Source organism: Gallinula chloropus, assembly GCF_964237585.1.
Source record: "Gallinula chloropus genome assembly, chromosome: 7".
Taxonomy (NCBI): Eukaryota; Metazoa; Chordata; class Aves; order Gruiformes; family Rallidae; genus Gallinula; species Gallinula chloropus.
This window is the reverse complement of record NC_140092.1, coordinates 3,279,841-3,299,991: the sequence shown is the minus strand read 5'-3', so window position 1 is coordinate 3,299,991 and position 20,151 is coordinate 3,279,841. Positions and strand designations below refer to the sequence as shown.

The following is a 20,151-nucleotide window of genomic DNA, read 5'->3' as shown; positions in this document are numbered from 1 at the left end:
AGTTATGAAACACAGAGATTAGCTCCTTTTTTTTGGTACTAAAAATGCAACTATTTCTCACCATTTTCTATGTAAGAATACTCAAGTCTAGCTGCTATGACTATGTGATCTTTTATTCTTACTTTCCATTTGCATTCAGGGTTAAAAAACCCACCTTTGCTCCATAGAAAATTAAATTGAGATGCACAGCAAGAAATTTACATTTAGAAAGAAAAAGTGAACTTCTAATATGGTAGTAAATTGTTTTTGACTTTTCTGTGAAGGCTCTCTGGAGACAGCTTGATCCTGTTCTCTAGTACATTGGCCTCAATGCCCTCTACCAGCACAAAAAAAAGCAGCTTCAATGCATACATACTACTCAGTGATTTTCCAAAACAAATGGCAGTGTGTATTGTGTATCAGCAAGCAGTTTCAAGTTCAGCTAGAGCTTTGCCAAACTCAGGGAAGCATAGCTGTACAAAATGAAGATGTAAAAGAAAAGTTGCACTAGTGAAAGACATTTCAAGAAATTAAGTTCCCTTTAACATATCTGTATCTTCTGAGACTATAAACGTGGTCAGATTTCATCCCACTGGACACAATCTCAAGCTGCTCAGCTTTCTTGGTATTCTCTTCTAGATATATGAAAAAAACAGACCTGCAAAATTTTGGAACATGATCTTCTAAGTGTGCACATAAAATATTCAAATCCTATAGCTTCCTCTCATTAGCATTCATTGCCAATGGGCCAATATTCAGGAATACACACAGTAAGGAACCTATTGAGAATAAAAGCCAGGGTATTTTGCTGCATAATGTGCACCATGGATATGACTTAAGACAAAACTCACAAAATGAGTAACTAAGAAGCTTTCTTATGAAATATTAAAAGTATGCTTAGTTCTCTAGCCAATCATCCTGACACTGCAAACTGTCTATACTCCAAAGATGTCCCTGCCCATAAATATTGAACACACGCTCCTAATGTATTTGCTAAACAATTTGGCACCGTCACTTCTAAAAGACATTAACTATTAACACAGCTTTAAAAGAGGACAAGAAAAATTTCTGTGCAATTTTCTCATTTGTGTCTGGACAAAAGAACAAAGTACCAGAACGATTCCAACCTTGTTTACTATCACAATGAAATTTAGTAAGAATGTACCAGTTATGTTTGCCCTGTAAAGAAAATGACACATTGCTGCACAAATACATGCAGAGGGAGTTATCAAACTAGCATACAAACAAGATGATGTTGGTTGGCTGGAAATATCTGAAGTATCAAAAGCTCTCTGACAAGGCCCCCAATACTTCTGGCTTCTCAAATAACTTTAAAAACCATGATTATGGAGCTAAAATCCATGTTGGTAAATATACGACATGAAAAAAAATCACACACATACAAGCCCAGTTCTTCTCCTCAGTGTAATGATGCTCCTGTGAGACAATTCAAGCCTTATTCCTCATTTCCTCACAGGAAACCCAACTATTCTATTGGGTGACACTAAATGTAATAAACCACAGTTCAGCACTGTTGAAAAATTGATTGTGAGCACAGCCAGTAAAACCACAACACTCAATTCAAGCACAAAATCCATTCAAATTGACTGCAATTATCCATTAATAAATTACAAATGCACCATCTTGCTTTTTCCCCATTATCTTTTGCAAATCACTATCCTTAAAGCAGGTCATTCAGTAAAAAGGATCACTCCATTCCTGTTTCAGCCTAGATCACTGTCACAGAAGCTCCTAAGGCAATGGTACATAATTTTATCTTTCTTATTGTAACCAGATGAAAACCTGGATATGTGCACCAGTTTATAAAGCACAAGACTAAAATGAAACCTTTAATAAATATAGATCAGAAATTAAAGGCCTGCATCCCCTCAACTTGGAGAATAAGGAACCAAGACTAAGAGACAAGGAAGTATCCCAAGCTAAATAGCATATAATATCATTAATAATGATATAAACCAAAGAGTTTATTATAGCTACTGAAAAAAAGCATGAAGGATATTGCACGTATCTAATACAGGCATTAAAGGAATGCTGTAGCCTTTTTTGCCTAACAACCTGCAAGACTATTACATGTCTTGCTCACCTCCAGACCCTGATGGCTGAGCTAACCAGCCTAGGCTCCAGGCTTTAGGGTCAGTGGGTGCAGCACCCATACTACTGGTTTTTTGGAAGTTTAGTTCAGGATGAGAAGAACTATGATCTTCTTTTTCACTCCTTAGTAAAAAAAAAAAGGGAATTCAGGGCAACTTGGTGTAGGAGTTCACATTACAGAGATCCTCAACTCAGTCAGATAAACCGCACCAGCAGTAAGAGAGGAAGAGGTGTAGTAACACAACACATGTATCAATGAGTGACAGTAAAAACAGGGAAAGAATAGAAAAAAATATGGTAAAAGCACCTGTGTGTCACCTCCTAACAGGAAATGAATCAGAAGGTCCAGTTTAAAACTACAAGAAATGAGAAGAACAGGGATAATCTAAACAGAGGTTAGGAAGCACCCACTGCTAACAGGTGGAGGCTGATCTAAGCCCTTCTCAGTAACATCTATCACCCTCTCTATCACCTTTCATAGCAGGAACCACTGTAATTCTGGATGCCTTTGTGTTCCACTTACAACCTTCATTCTGGAAGACGGTAACTCAGAAGGTGAAGAAGGTTAGTGACTGTAATGGGCATCTATTTCATTCACTGCAACGTTCTACCTCCTTGGAGGCAGAGAAAATAGAAAGCACAAGGAAAGAAGCGGAAGCAAGAGAGACATTTGAGCTAACCATGCAAGAATATTAAAAAACTTCAGTCCCTGGATACATACCCAAAGAAATGCATCCTGCTTTATGGGTTTAGAAATAATCCAGTTATAAAAATAATCCTATCCAAAGGTTTGCAAGAACATTTACCTTTCTAAACCACGTCTATCTGAAAATAGTCCAGCTTTTATTTTTTCAAAGTAGCTAGATAGTCACTATCCCTGAAATAAATTAAAACCTGAGTTAAAAAAATGTTTGATCCTGTTCTACTTAACATTCACAAAATGATTTTCAGAGTAAGTCTCCTCAAAGCCTAGACCGTTATAAAAGCAAGGACCAATGTGCAATTTCCAGAGATAAGTATCCCAATTATCAAGGAAATGCAGGAAATAATAATGCTGTTAGTTACCCTTTAAGAAAGAAAATTACTTCCCTGGCCTCATAACTTTTCCTTTTCAGCTTCTACAGATTTTTATAGTTGGATAATACTGCCTGTAACCTGACCTGCCAGGAGCTATGGGTAAGACTGAACAAACAAAATCCTCTCCATCCTCACATCAGACCTTTTTATCAAATTCAGCTGAAGAACAGATGACCTTTAACAGCAGCATGTTTCTGTCAAACAGCCCTGACTGGCCTTTCAACACCAGGAGAGTTTCTCTGCTCTACTGAGTAGTCCCACCAATTGCGGCTACGCAGCATCTTTCTGGCAGCACTCTGAACTCTCACTCCTTACACTCTGATCCAGGTTTTTTTCAAAATATACTGCTACACAGCAATGCTGGGACCCAGCAGGAGGTCTCTTTTCTCGGACAAAAGCCACCCTTTTGAAAGCAGACTGCCTTCAGCCATAGCAATACAGTCTTCCAACACTTTCTTGTACACAGAAAAGTTTCCTTTCACTTAGTGATCCAGAGAGAGATGTCTGCTTGGACTGGAAAACTTGCATGCCTGAGGCTAGATGGAGTTGTGACTTCTATAGGTGAAGCAATATGATATATAACAGTTTGCAGTTCCCACAGACAGCTATTTAATACAGTGCAAAAACTTAAGGTGCTGCAGCCTCATGTGCAAACAGACACTGAAAAAACTTAAAGTGCAGATACTCTAGACAGATTCAGAGGTTCAGCTGATAGTAAATGATGTAGTAACAGTGAATTCTTACTCTTCTAAAGCCTGAAGCATCTTCCCAGGTTCTTCAAAGGACAAAATATCTATGACTTGATCATTCATAATTACATCTTCACTAAAGAGGTCAGCTGAATGAAACTGAGAATGCTCCAGTTTGTGATTTTGGCTGAGTTCATGCTGAATCTCCTAAAAAAAAAAAAAACCAGGAAAGAAATAGGACATTTCAAATTATTAAAAAATATATCACACTGAGCATCTGATTTCACTTCACTGCAGTTGAGAAGGTTCCTACTTATTATCAACCTGTACAGCTGGAAAGTGTATAAAGAATGTATCTAAAATCAAATACACTGAACTTTTAAAGTGTAACTGATTTGGAATATAAATGATAAAATGAACCAAGACAGAAGACTGACTTCAGTAGGCCTGTGAACATATTCTAGAAGGTGCACTATAAACTTCCTAGGCTAATTGTTTGAAAATTGCCACAGTATACAAATTATACTTGGCAAGATTATGTTATTATGAGGTGAACAACATGAAAAACTAATCCTAGGAATGATGGAAGTGACTCAGTTCACAGTTCAGGGACACTCCCTTGAGACTGAGGGCTAATAAAATTATTATATAAAAAAAATTCACTGCAAATATCTGATGCTAGAATCTAAGTGACCCCATTTTGTGCTTTAATTGTAACGGGGTTACAACACACATCCTTTTCATTTTTTAGCAATTATTTTTTTCAGGCCTAAAAGAAATACCAATTCTTGATGGAGTAATTTTGAACTGTACAGAATAAGCATTGAAGTGATTTGATGGCTCCTCTGGTATGTCCAGATGGGAGATGCACCACTGTTTGCTCAGAGGAGAGGTGCAAACCTCTGAGCATGCATCTCACAGAGGACTACTCCAATCACTGTAATGGTCTGATTGGGATCTCCAGCTCCCTCCCATTGAAGCTGCTCCACTTTACATAAATACATAAACAATTAATAGAAATAAGGCCTGGAACTTGGGCCAACCTGATGAATATTTATCAGAGACTGTATTTTCTCTCACCAGCTTGGTATGGTTTGAAATACTTTCTCCAAACTAGCAGAGCTTGGATGAAGAGCACTGAAAATGCTCTATCCCCAAACCCAACTTTTGTGCTTAATCCCTCAAGAGATTATGGCACATCCAAGGAATTAAGAGTAAATTCAAATCCTTATTCCAGATAATAAGAAACACAATTTGGACCCAAGTCTGCTGTGCTCGAGGTGAGTGGTCTTCTCCCTGTGCAACTGCTCGTAACTCACAGACTTCCCTCCTCTCTCATTTTGGGGGATAAAGAGGAAGAAGAGAGGAATAGAAAAGAAACCAATAGTCAAAGGATAATCTCCCTCCAGTTTGAAGCAGACATCTAGGTACTGACACCAGTTCTGATCAGATCATCATTCTTACACTCCCCTCCAAACTGGATTGTGCTAAAGATTAGAGTTTGTAGAGATTACATTACCTGCAAATCCAATCCACCACCTGGTGGCTTTATCTTCAAAAACTCTTTAAACAATCTATGAGTTAGCAAGCAATATCATCAGATATGATTAATGGAAACATTAAATAAAGTACCATTACAGACAGAACGACTCACCTGGTTTTTACTACAGAAACTGCATTTTAATACTTGAGTTCGGTGAACAATGCAAAAAACAGCACTTGTCAATACAAGGGAAACAAAGAAAGCAATGAAGAACCCTGAAGCATGTATGGCATGGCTGTAGGAAATCTGAAATGAAAAGACAAGAGTATTAAAACTACATTTTAAATACACATAAAGATGAGACTAAAAGATTACAACTGTAAGCATCACAGTAAATTATTTTAAATGGCTTCCACAACCACAGGGTTCCTCAGCATTACTTTATAATTGCTACTTTTTATCAATATTTTCAAGCAAGTGGTTATTTTCCATAGGTTTTCACACCTGCATGGTTTGTTATGTTCATCTAGTTGTAAATCCTGTGCAACTCCAGGCAAAAGAACTGCCACAGCCTGAATCTTAGTTGCTGTGACTTTTGGGTGTCCTGCACTCAATAGCCTGTTTCCAGTGTTACCAAGATCTCCTAAGTCTCATTGAAATTGATGGCATTTGATGTCACCCAGAGCCTCTGAAAAAGCAGTCTAAGGTTGGCTACTTTTAATTAATGGCCACTTCTCAATTCAATCTAACTCAGTAATCACCACAGGGAAATCATAACGCCACCATGAGTTCAAAATGAACATGTAACTGACAGTTGACAAAACCACCCAATTTGTGTACATGCACCCTTGCAGCTTCTGTCAGAAAAGCCTAGCAGGAGCACTGGAACCACAAACCAGCTAACAACTCTGTAGACCTTTCACTTTAGCTCTTAATTTAATCTTTACACTGAATTACATTAAAAATTAATTTTTATTTCATGCTCCACGTAGCAAAAGTTAATTCAGTGTTTGCTTAGCTTGAGATCTCTGGATGAAAAACAGCACAGCTATTAGTATAATGTTTCATCACAAACTAATCACTCTGCTGGAGCCAGAAAGTGTAAATAATTAACAAGCTGCTTGCAAGCTGGGCTTGGTCATCTCTTGGAGCAGACACCTGAGCGCATTCCATGGAGTCAGTCAGTGGTAGCTCTGCACAGGAAGCAATAACCAAGCCAGTCCACAATTTGAGAAGGATTTATTCCAATTTAACAGCAGAATTTTATATTTTTATTGCCTCGTTTTTCTCTGGTATGTTTTTATAGAATGAAAATCTGTCATATCTCTAACTGAATGGAACTGCTCCATGTCAGACTGTTGTTTGACAGCCTCAGGTCCTCAAAGCTGCCAGAGATGCTCAGGGCTTACCGATTGGAACATGATTTCACATGAATCACTCAATGGTCTGAGTATCAAAAAGATCACCAAGACATTAGTACAGACTACTACTTGGCACTTGCACAATTCCCAGAAGATCCAATGTTTCCTTCATGGTATTACATATGTAAAATCAACAACTGCTCTGACTGACAGAGGTATGTTTGTGGATTGGTTTTGGGTTTTTTTTAATGTGCTTAGTCTAAACCAATGAAACACTTGAAGCACTTTGAGTTTCATTAAAATGTTTTGGGACTGAGTAGTTATCTGAGAAAGCCAGGCATGTTCTGAATTCCTTCTAATACCTTTCAGTATCTTTAAGTTTTAAATGGAGTCAAGAAAAAATAGAAAAAGAGCAGCAACACATTAATTTCCTGGTTCCATGTGTCATTACCAGTACACTGTCTAAAGGTGTTTCCTTGATTTAGTTTCCCACTACTTGGGCCAGTTTCTTTCATCACACTCCCCTGTACTGTGGCTGGGCACTCAGGCTGCCCAGCACATCTACAGCAGCTCTCTCTACCACTACACTGCCCTACAGATCCTTGCCATGAGCTCTGTTAAAGCTGCATCCCTTTGCATCAAAGTATCTTCATCACAAAAGACAATTATGCAAACATTAAATAACTCCTTTTCCTAACCCAGCATTTACTCCCTTCACAGATCAAAAAGGTTTAGCCCATAGCCCCCTGAATAGTCACAGAGCCAACAAATGTCTGTGTGTGACGTGGAAAGGATGCAATCCCTCTTAAGTCACTGTGCTGTCCCCACCTTCTCTGGCTGCAGTAGGGCCAGGATGGAATCACACCAAGGCTCTACCCAGGATCTCACTGCTTTCAAGGAACAGGAGATGCTGTAGATAATACTCAGGGTGAAAAAAATGCTACCTTGGAACCACTTCATCATTTGGTCTGATTCTGCAACAGGGGGGTGGTTGGACTAGATGATCTTGGATGTCTTTTCCAACCTTACTGATTCTACTGTTCTATGAATTTACTCACATTTGTCTGATTTCTGAGCACTCTGAAATTTAGGGATCTCTAAGCTTCTGGGGAAAGCAGGAATCTGGTGAGGCTGAGTTCAGTGAAGTTGAGATGAAGCTGGTTAATTTTTGGAGGAGAAAAAGTGCTGGTCAGTGAATGATCCTGTGCTTTCTAAGTAAAAGGCAAGAGACATGGCAGGAGAGGCTGCATCTGAGCAGGCAGTTATGTCAGAGGTTAAGCTCCAGTGGAGAAAAAAGGACAAATGCACCTAATAACATATGAAAGCATGGCAGCAGATGATGCAGTGCAGGTGCCAGATTTCCTGCATGAGCCCCAGCAGCCTAACCTTCAAGCCACTCACACACCAGTGAGCCTCAAAACCTGTATCTTAAGCTAACTTCTGACACCATCCCAATAGCGAGAAGAGCCATTACAGGCACAAGTTTCTTTCAGAAACTCTTGCAGTCCCCCTGATTTGAAGGATGCTAAGGGAAGCAAACCTTGTAAAAATCAGATCAAATAACTATAATTAATTCCATACAATGTGCTTAGACAGTAAAGCTTCCTTTTGTCCTTTTCACTCTTTAGCTCATGCAGAGTTTCACTTTGCATCATGTTTAATTCTGGCTTTCATTGTAACAGAATGGGCACCTGATCTTCAGTTATGAGAAAGCCAAGTCTGGACCTGTATCTTTGACATTAACAGAAGCTAAGAGGGCAAAAGATCAAGCAAAAGGGAACAGAATCATAGTAAGATATATTAGTTTGGGTTGGAATACTGCAATTAGAGCCTCCTATGCCAAATCTCCAGACAGACTACTGATTTTAAAGGTGGAGAAAAACTCATGGGACAGGCCCACAGAAGAAATGAACAGTCAGGTCCCTCAGGACATCTTCAGACAAGCCTCGTCCACATGAACTTTAGATTTCAACTATTTTCAAACTATTTTCTTCTACTTGAACACAAGTAATCACAGTGTTTTTGCCAGCCAAGCCACAACTCCTTAAAAAAAAGACCTCTTGCAACACAAGAGCCTGTCACAGTAAGGAGGGGTTGGGGGAGAAAAACAGATGGATGCACTGGGAAATTCTCTAATAGAAAGTACCTAGAAAAATAATACTTCTTGCTGCAATCAGTGTAATTTTGAAGGCTTACTTGGTCTCTTAAAATACATGTTAATTCAGATGCCAGAAAGTCTTATTGGAAGGATGCCTAATCAAAAAAGTAAAGTCAAAGGTAAACTATGCCTGCCTAATTGCAGTTTTATTTCCCAGGCTCCCCACACCACTGTTTTTTGTGTTGTGTATCAGCATCACACAGAAACCCTTTCTTAATAGGTAACACCACCCTTTTGGAAAGGTGAAAGTTCTCACATAGTGGCTATGCCCAGGAACTGATGAACATCTCCTCACCACAGTTCTGTGTGCCTGGACAATTCTTCAAATGAACACACATGGCTAGGACTGTAATGGAAGTTTGCATAGTTTCCATACTCAATATTGATGCTTTAAGACCCCTTATCTTGACTCCTGTTTTCTTCCTCTCAACATCAAAGACATAAACATATGTTATTAATAGCCAATAGCCGAGTGATGAGACAGAAGTACATCCTTAGCTGACAGGATTTAGTTTAGAATGTCCATAAGTTTAAGCAGGAGAGTCAATGTTATACCAAATCATAGACTTTACCTTGGCCTTTTCTTCTTCAGTTATGGTGAATGATGCTGTCAGTGACACGAGATGGGTTTTATTCTGACAGAGACATAAAAATATTGAATGTGTTAGAAAAAATAGAAGAGCAGAAGCCAGTGGCCAACAGTTCTCCTCAGAAGTAAGCTGTACTTCTCATTAACCTTAAAGCTGATATCAATCTGACAGGAAAACGCAGTGTACCTAGGGGTAACACTAACAGACATGGAAGCAGGTGCTGTGTGGGATGCACTCTCCTTTAACCACACAGAGGCTTATTCTGGTGCTCACAATCACATTTTTCTGTGTCTATAAAACCTGGTGCCCTGGTTTCAGCTGAGATAGAGTTAATTTTCTCTGTAGCAGCTGGTACAGTGCTGTGTTTTAGATTTAGCAGGAGAACAACTGACAAGCCATTGACATCTTAGTTGATGGGTAGCTGTAGTGTCTACAAAGAAGTCAAGGACTTCTCAGCTTCCCATGCCCTGCCAGATGCACGAGAAGCTGGGAAAGCACAGCCAGGACAGCTGGCTCAGACTGGCCAGAGGGATATTCCCTATCACATAGTGTCATGGTCCATATATAGCTGGGGAGGCTACCCAGGTGGTTGGACTACTGTTCAGAAACAAACTGGGCATTGGGTTGTTGTTTTTTCACCTGCATGTCATGAGAAACTGCATTTGTGCATCACTTGTTTTATACATAGTAGTGGTATTCTCTTCCATTGTTAACCTACTAAACGATCTTTATCTCAACCCAAGAGTTGTTTGTTTGGGTGTTTGTTTTTTTTTCATTCTCCTCCCATTCCCTGGGGGAAGGAGGGTGAACAAGTGGATCTATTTTGGTTTTTTTTTCCTTTAAAACAAAGGAGATATAACAGTTGAAAATGAAAATACATCTGCAGGTTTGAATCACAATTATGAAAACAGTGGAAAAATATCAGGACATATTTAAGATTTGGAAAACTCAAAAATCACCAAGGATGAAGACTCCCCTAACTTCTCTGAAAAATCTCTTTCAGGGCCTCAGAGCTGTCACACTAAAGACGTGTCTTCTTTATGAACAAGAAATTTTTCCTTTGCTACAACTTGTTTTCTGGTTAAAAGAAATTATACTCTGGCAAAAACATGGCAAAACTTTCAATCTATTTCAGGCTACAGTGACACACATGTAAGTATGTGGAACACTTATTTTCAAGATACATAGATAAACTGGACAGAAATACAAGATCAAGAGAGAAAAGTTGTAAGACATCACACAAACACCCTTCACTTGTTTATGGAGGCCAAGGACTTATTAAGCTGTGACAAATAATGCACATTCTTGTAAAAATCATGTTAAAAGAGAGCCTAAGAACCTCATCTCATTACCTGCAGGCTTCATTGCTTTGGCAGCCAAGAACCACTTCGGAGACATTTTGAAAAAAAAACCATCAAAACACTGTGAAAAGCAAAATAGATTTGTAAAGAAAATACCTGTGATGAACTCCTGAAAGTCAGCTTTGCAGGCAGTGTCAAGACCCTGCCATTCCACATTTCATTTGCATCAAGAAGTGCCGAGTAGTTGATAGCAAAGTATTCTCCATCTGTTAAGACACAGGGAAAAAACCCAAAACACCTCAATTTTGTAGATTCAGCAGGTGAGGTGCACATACCAAGCCTCTAAGTAATTGTGTCTGCATTTTCTTAAAAACAACAGTAGCTACACTGACTTGAAAACAACCCAGTCCAGTTGCACAACTTTTTACACAAAACTAGGTGTGAATCTCTGAAGAGTTGAGCACCCAGCTGAGCTGAGCTGGAGTTAGGGATGTTTGCAAAATTTGAAAAGCAAGTTCAATAGGAATGGAACTTCTGAGGAGCTTTTAGGTTCCCCTTTAGACTGTGCTTCCTCACCAAGAGACATGCTCTCCTGGGAACCAAGCTGTAGTAAACTCACAAGACTGAATTCAGGGGACCTCAGCAGAGAAGGCTGCCAGAGCCTATCAGCATACTCCAGAGAGGAGGGATATGGATATATTTGCTCTGTCCCAAGACGATTTCTCAAAGATCCATGAAGAAGGCTTAAGACACCTTTTCCCTTCCAACACAGCAGATGACCCACATCCAGAGTAGACAATTCCTGGACACGTGAGTACAGCAACATCCTTTTTATCTGCTGCCTCTATGAGCTGAAGAAAATCTGACCCAGGACCCTGAAACTGCATTAAATAATGGCTCAAGCTACTGAAAAGCATCATGTGTTCACTGATCTTAAAACCCCATAAGATCTTTAAAAAAATTCTTTTTTTTTTGTTTATAAAATGGACAGCCTACTTTATAACCACTAACTGGTTAGTTCCCCTCCTGCTGAAATCAAAGAAAAATCTGAGATTTCAGTGAATTTTGATTCACAGGGCACTGGAGCACTGACAAATCCTTATGGCTAATATGCCACCTGATGGTACGTAGGCCAGTGTAGGCACAGCCCTTCTGCCCACCCCCAGTGGGAAGGTACAAGCTGACACCTGGACAGACATAGCAATGACCAAACATTAAAGTATGCAGAAATCCAATCTGCTGGATTCTGTGCCACTTCACTATTCTTTATGCTGACCTGTGCAACTTATATTGGCTGAGAAAGCTAGACTTGGTCCCAGATTGAGTAATTTCAGTAACTGTTCCAACTTGGTTTATTAGATCAGCTCTACAGATCTTTTTTTTTCTCTTCTGAAGCATCTTTCTTACAAACCTCTCGTGAGAGTCAGCAGTTCCTTGACATTTTCAAAAAAACCACAGGTCCATAATAGGTACCATCATAACCCTAGATACTTAACCATAAATGGATCTTACAAAACACTTTGAAAGCTCCAAGTGCCATGACTCTCAGAAGTAAACTGCTGATTTTCTATGTGTTTCTGCTTAGGAAGAGAGAGATAGAGCTATCAGGAAAGGTAAAATTTTAAGAAAGTGCAACAATCCAACTACTACAAAAGGAACAAACTAAATCTAAGACAGCAACAGATTTATTTCTGTATTACTTGCTTTGATTTTATAACTTGCTCAGTTTGAAGAGAATGGATACTGAGAAGAGATGCCTTATTTCTGATGAATCATCTTGCTTGCTTCCATGGCCTTCTGCAATTCTAGTGTACCTCAATATCTCAGCGAGCCAATTTGCCTGCTCAGCTCAAGACTTACCAGAGTGATCAAAATGGCTTTTGCCAGTATTAACTGAGAATTGGAGAATTTGCACCACCAAGAAAAAATAAAGGAATAACTGTTGTGATTTGAACAGATGCTCTTCCACACGTGCAAGCAGGGATACTTCCATGCAAATTTTCTTACCTTGCAAGAATCTTTTCCTGTAAATCTGTATACCACCTGTGGTCTTATTACCACTGTTTTTTTGAACATGCAGACCAGTGATATTGTCCAGGAGGATAAGATCTGTAATGTTTGTCGAAAACAGTGTGTTGGTGTTATTAATCAGAAGTGTAATATATGCAGTTTGAGGGTCACGTTTAACATCCACCTGAAAAGAGAAATGTTAATGGTGCAAAACACCTGTATGTGCATCTTAACAGCAAAACTCATGATCACTGATGGGTGCTGGCTTCCTTGATTTGTTCTTCCCATAGGAGGGCTGATGGAGCCACCAGTGGATTTCGGAGTTCATAGCTCTGCTTCCAGTTAGTGGTGAAATTCATGCACTAACCACCTAGTTACTCACATACACACTCACATAATTATTTATTCCATTAGGCTATTAACTCTTATTGAGTAATTATACTCTCTAAATGAAATTATTTTGAGCACAGAGTTGCTTACTGATCTCTCCCTTTCCAAATTGATTTCCCCTCTTATTAAACCAGAACTGTCTGAAACTTTATCAGGTCTATAATATGCTAGCCTGTAGTATAACCACGATGGTATCAGGCTTCTAATAAGGACACCAGATTAACACCTATTTAACTGACCAAAGTGTGATTCAGCCTAAGCCTTTCTAATTTTTTCCTTTTAAGGAAACACCTGCTCTGTATCTGGGCATTATCAAACATAGATAATAAAGCAGCTCCTACAAAAATTAGTTCTAAAAATATGAATTGTAGTAAACTTAAAAAAAAAATCACACCAAAGTTTACAGCAGCCCCAGGGTTTAACATATGTAGCTATCATTTCACTGTGCACTGTTGATCTCTGCACTTTATAGGAATTCAAAATAGAAACAGATTAGTTTTAGGTTATCTTGTAAATCAAGAAGCAGCAGCAGTTTATTGAAATTATTATTGCTTAGTTTGTATTTTTCTATTGAAAGTGACATTCATTAGAGTGTATTTCAATAAAAGTGTTTACATAACTAACTCTCCTTAGTATACTACATTAAATTTTCTGAACTCATTACAGCAAGTTCAACCACAACAACATTAAACAAAACCTATGGAGGAAAAAAACCAACTATTTATTGCACTAGATTCTGCAAATAGTTTGTATATCATTACTTATACCACACTATTTATCAGACTTAAAAATCACTGAACATTAACTCTGTAAGATATTTTGGGCAGATTTACTCACTCCCGGTTTCTGAACTGTTGTGACGCAGTCAACATGCCTTTCAATCCTTCCTGTACAGTCATAAAGGCTAAAAACTTGCTTTTAAAAGCACAAACCAAATGAAACAGCATCGTGGTTCAGCCCCAGGCAGCAGCTGAGCACCCAGCGCTGCTCCCTCACCATGCAAGACAGACAAAGCCCCGAGGCAAGGATAAGGACAGATACCGACACAGCACCCTGAAAGGGAACAACAGACCCTGGGGCAGAATTCACCCACACACGGTGATAACACAGAGCACTGCACGAAGACAAGGACCAACCTGATATCTTGCTGCACTCAAATGATCCCAGAAGCACATAGGGCCAGCCCTTTTTATAGGGGAGTGATGTCAGGTGGTGTGGAAACAGCCTGGGGTAACTCAGCTCACCTGGGCTGGCTGCTTGGGGAGGGTGACTCTGGCCTGGCTGGAACCAGGACAATCAGGAAAAAAAAGCCTCAAAGCCACCTAAAGAAAATCCAAATTCACAAAGCAGAGACCTTGACCCAGTAACTAAACTAAGAAAACAAAGCATAGGTATCCAAGGTTCAAACTGCATGAGTTGTTAATAATCTATTATATTACGTTGTAAGTGTGGAGGGGGTTTGTGCAAACACGTGTGCATCAGAAAAAGAGGGAGCTGAGGAAACAGGAAGAAATAGGAAAGCTTTTTCCTCCCTTCATTTTGATAGAATTGAATCTTAGAATGGTTTTGGTCAGAAGATACCTAGTCCCATACCCCTGCCCACCCTCCACTAGCCCTTACAGGGAAGAATATTTTTTCTTGTATCTAAATCTCCTCTCTTTTAGGTTAAATACATTCCCCTTTCTCCTATCACTCCATGCCCTTGTAAACAGCCCCTCCCCAGCTTTCCTGTAGCCCCTTCAGGTACTGGAAGGCTGCTCCAGGGTCTCCCCAGAGCCTTCTCTTCCCCAGGCTGAAGAAGCCCTACTCTCTCAGCCTGTCTTCCTATGAGAGGTGCTCCAGCCCTCTGATTCTCTTCCCACACCTTTCCCTTGCTCTTCTGCGGGACGAAGGCAAAAAAAGGAGGATTTAAGAGTCTCTACTTCTACATGGGGACAAATACATTCTTTTACATTTTGTTAGAGAGGATATAAACAGTAATTTAGATAAACTGCTACAATCAAACATGAAGAGCAAGTAGTATGTGTATATTCACAGGCAGGTTGGGGGAATATGACAGTATTAATCCTAGACAGGGGGTTTAATGCACTGTTTTCTTTCTTCAACCAATCTTGCACTTTCTCTCCATTTTGTTTCATTTAAAATTCTTCATTCAGTGACTGGACACAGAAACCACAGAGGTTTCAGAGGTTCCCCAACCACACTGCCTATCTCCTACCACACTCTGTTGCGCTTCCAATTAATCTTAAACACATTTAACATCTTGACTGGCAACCAGATTTAAGCTAATCCACAAAGGGGTGGAAAGAATGTGGATGCTTCTTCCTGATAGCACCAGAAGAAGCAAAAGATTAGAATCAAGCAGTAGGGAAGCTGCTGGGTTTGGCCTCTCCTAGCAAGAACTTCCTCCATATGCCACTGTCATTGGGATCAGCAGCCACTGGATGAATTATCTTCTTTAAGTTGCTCTTCTAATTTGCCTGAAGTTGTTTCTTCATGCTTTTGGAGCAAATGATTATGCTGCCAACTATCTGCAGGAACCAAACCCAATGGCAGCAACTGATGATGCATAAGCACCTATTCCATTTTCTCTCTGCTCCTGAAATACAGAGTGTGTGTCCTCACCCTCTGCAAACAATGTCACTTCAAGTACCTGTGAGACTGGAAGAAAGAACCACAGCAAGAGCAAGGACATGCTAGGAGAAAAGAAAGCAGGAAGGTATTGACATAGAAGTGAAAGGAATGGAAGATCTCTGGGAATAAACTAGAACAACTGGAAACAGCCAAGGATTGAAAAAAAGGAAGGATGCTTGTATCATAGATGATCTGCAAGATCATGCAAGAACGCTTAGGAGACTGAGAAAGGAGACAGGTAAACATGTTAAAGGCCAAAGGAATAAATGTCAAGATTTATTTCAACTCTACAAAATATTATTTTCATTATAAGTACTATCACAGAAATGTTCATGTTGTACTATGGGATGAAGCTCTTAAAGGAGCACATTTCTGGAAAGAAGGAAGGGACTGGGCTCTGGAAGAACAGCTGAAATTCAAACACCCCAGTTTCAATCAGGGTGTTTCTATGATAAGGTGTTGGAAAATCCTGCATCCAAGAAGTAAACATATGTCATCTCCACGCTCTGAAGAGCCACTCATGGTAGGAGGAGGAAAATGTGCAAAACTCACTTTTTTTTTTCTATTTAAAACAGCTAAAGACCACCATATGGCCAGTCTGTCTCTTTGCAGGAAAGCATCTGTTCAGACACATTAGGATTGAAGCAGATGACAAGGTATGGAAAGGAAAATAAAATGTGACCTGTATTTGAAGGAGGAAGACAATCACATACAATCACATTGTTTTCAGTAATTTACAACTAATAGCACTGCAAACTTATTTTCTGATAATCCTAACACCTCCAAAGGACTAACTTTCATCTTGTACAGCATGATTTCCCAATTTGTAATGAGCCTGTGTGAAGCTGTGCTATGCACTGAGGAAAAAAACAACATGTAACTCTCTTTCTCAGCAGCTCTGATACAAAAAATTGGGAATCTACAACCAAAAGAGCAGATTCTGTGTTACTGATTCTTATGCCTGAAATGCTCACTATTCAGCCTGATTAAATATGATATACAGCCATTTCAATAACATTACAGGTAATTAGTGCCATGAGGTACAATGCATATTCATTCTTCTCTATGCAAATAATCTGGTGCAGGTCTTAATGTCACCTCTTCTACACTGCTTATTGACTTCTCTACCCTCATACACAGCATTTTGATGGCTGAATTCAGATGTGTCTTGAAGTTTCTCTCTCCAAAGGACAGGTAAGAAGAAATGTCTCAAATTATAAAAATCCAAACTAGCTTCATCCAGTGTAAAAAAAAACAACAAATGAAGCCCAAGAAACACAATAAAAAAGAAAGGAAAAATAACAGTCTAGGTAAATCTATCAATCTATGCCACTTAAAGTAAAAATAAAAGGGAAGGTTTGAAATTTCCTTATAGTAGGGAGCTCTTTGCACCTTGTAAGACTTTTAAACGAGTTAAATGAAACCTTTTTTCATTAAATACTGTGCTGTAGCTGAGTCCCACTAAATACACAGACTATGACACTCTGGCTGTGTTAGAGGATACAGGAAGACAGTGGGCACTGTGGGGCTCAGTGCCCCATTCTTCAGGAGGAGTCCATAATCTGCACAGGGAGTCCATACGTGACATGGCTGAGCCACATCAAGTATCTCAGAAGGTTTACTGCATCCTCTGAAGAAGTTTTCCCTCCATCACTATACAGCCTGGTGGCTGATCTCTGCAGTCCACTGACCTTCACCCATTTACAGTTTCACAAATTCAGAATAAGATATTTACTTTGACCACAATCACAAATCCCTTGAAATATGAGAAGATTTGATTGACATTCAGTTATGAATCAATATTGCAAAACTGTCCCTCTTATAGAGGGTGTAACCATCTTAAGATTAAAATGGTTGTTCTCCCAAATACTCAGTATGGGCAAAATTCCCACTTTTAAAAGGACATTTGGGTACAAATCTCCTATCAAATTAACAAGAGAAATGTTAAGAAAACTTACCATAGCACACTTCTGAAGGGTTATTCCAAACCCAGAAGACGCTGACATATTGGACACATCTTCAGGCTGTGGAGGAAAAGTTTACATGGGTGTATGAAAATATAGTAATTCAAAAACTGCAGCACAAGCTACCTTATGTAAATAATGAACCAAGAAATAAAATTAGAGGTATTAATGGCCTCCAAATTTAAAAGCTTTGTTACCCCAATAGTTAATGTTTTTTTCTAGTCCAAATTTGTATGAACTACTTATTCCCACAAGCGATTACTAGTACCTTAATTGACATATTCATCTTTTGGTTATCACAAATCCCTAACAAAAAGCACTATGCACAAAGTCCATGACACTATACAGATGCGTTTCATTACTGTGTGTCTATCAGAATTCATGTAGCAATCATTTAGATGGTATCTGTTGCAATAAATATTCTTTGGAAGTCTCTCCACTAGTTAGTGTTGCTGAAGCCATCTCCTGAACACCTGAGAATTAGAAACGTACTATTTGGGTATGGATAGTAAACTTTCAGCAACACCCACTTTTGATATAATTGCTATGATCCTTGTGAATACTGAAAGTGGCAAACCATCTTTTACTGACCAGCTGGGGACTAAGAGGAGACTCTCGTTTGAACAAAGTCTTCTTTGTCCAGGAGGGTATCAAAGCAAACAGTGAATGGCTCCACTGATCATCTGAGGCTGAAGAAGTCAAGGGCAGGTCAGAGGCTTCACTTGCTTGAATAGCCAGAGGTAACAGCATCACTGAAATACAACACTGCATTAGAGCTAAAGCTGGGTCCTGTGTGAGAGCCACTCGGTGAGTATCAACCCCAGCAGATTCCAGCTCATGGTACCTGATGCTCTGTGTGCACACAGCAACACCACTCCCCAAAGCACTACAAACCTATACAGGCAACAGACAGATGGGAAGCTGAGATGGGACTTGCCCCACAAAACCCAGCACAAGTTAGAACAAAACTGTTTCCCACCTAGAGAACTCATATGTACCCCACAGAAAACTGCTGCTGCTCACAGGTAGAGCACCTAGCACGTGAATTACAATGTTTCAGCCTTAAATTGACTGTTAATATTTTCAACACAAAGAATTTTTCATCAATGCATAAATAATTGAAGGACTCTCTGTGAGCAGCCTTGGTGCTCAGGATCAGTCTGTCAATTAAACCATTAAACATTTCAATAAGGGCAAAAAGTACTTCCTAGTCAAGTAAGAGTGTCAGTTATATTTCAGTTGAATTGGGAGTACCATCAAATCAAACATTTCTCAACTTTGTAGTGAGCAACATTGGTGCTAGTTTATACTCATATTTTTCTGATGGATCAGGCCATGATACCACACAAAATTACAGCAGTTTTTAAATCTTAACACGTCGCTTTCATCTACTAAAATAAAACCACCTATGACATTAACAAAAGGAGTGTAGACTAAAAATTAATAATTTAATATATTAAATTGTCCAAAAGTAAAGCTGCTGAATGAAGAGAAAAAAGGTCATGAAATTTTCAGAATGATAGTTGGCTAGCTGTGTATAAAGGCACTTTAAAAGACACTTTAAAAGACACTTTCATTCTTTGCATAATAGTTCTCATTTATTACTTATTTTTAAATCCCATCTTTTCATCATTACCAATGTGTATTCATATGATCAAAACGTCTCATTGAAAAGCAAAGCTTTTTGGCAAATGATATTTTTCTGTACATTTTTTATTTAAGAAAACCCTATTATATGTAAATGAAACATGAAAAGATGAAGACACTAAAAATTTCATGAATATGAGAAGCACTGTTTTTTTTTTAAAAGACACTGGTTGTTCAGAGAACAATATAGAGATCTACTGTTAGCTGTCAACAGAAAAGACATGCACAGAGCATTCAGAACTGGACCCTTAAGAGGAAGTCCACCTTGAAGCACTGATGTGTACCATTCACTGGAAAGGTTTCTGTAAACACAACTAACCAGATGCAGTCCTGCTGCATACAGAACCCAGGCATACAAGCCAGGAAACACTAGTTGTTCATGGTTTATGACCAGTTTTAATTCACTTCCCTATATTTTACTTACATACCTTAAGCAACAGACTCGGACTAATTTAGGGACTGCAAAAACAACAAGGTCAATTGAGTGGGCACAGCAATATGCATCCTTACAGTACCAAGTGCCTGCAATTCTTTTGGGCTGGCATTTTTTCAGGGCAGTCAGGCATGCCATATTTATCTTTCAAGACTAAGCAACAGCCCACATCACTCAGGATGACACCCGCACTGACCTGTAAGTGCAATACAGATCTCCCAGCTACCAGTCAGTGCCCACGTGGCCAGGGCTCTCTGCAGCAGATCCAAGTATCATACTATATCCCACCTCAATGGCTGTAAACTTATGTTCTTACCACTGAC

The 20,151-nt window shown here is 39.2% G+C and overlaps 1 protein-coding gene across 1 annotated transcript in view; it reads right to left on the bottom strand.

The window, feature by feature from the left end:
- Nucleotides 1-20,151, bottom strand: part of EVC2 (EvC ciliary complex subunit 2) — a gene marked incomplete at both ends in the record, with an annotated part of 67,815 nt that overhangs the window by 40,431 nt on the left and 7,233 nt on the right. The window contains 7 exon segments of the mRNA XM_084266751.1: nt 3,913-4,064; nt 5,512-5,646; nt 9,432-9,494; nt 10,907-11,016; nt 12,758-12,944; nt 17,743-17,808; nt 18,340-18,500. Coding sequence (XP_084122877.1) covers nt 3,913-4,064; nt 5,512-5,646; nt 9,432-9,494; nt 10,907-11,016; nt 12,758-12,944; nt 17,743-17,808; nt 18,340-18,500 — 874 coding nt within the window.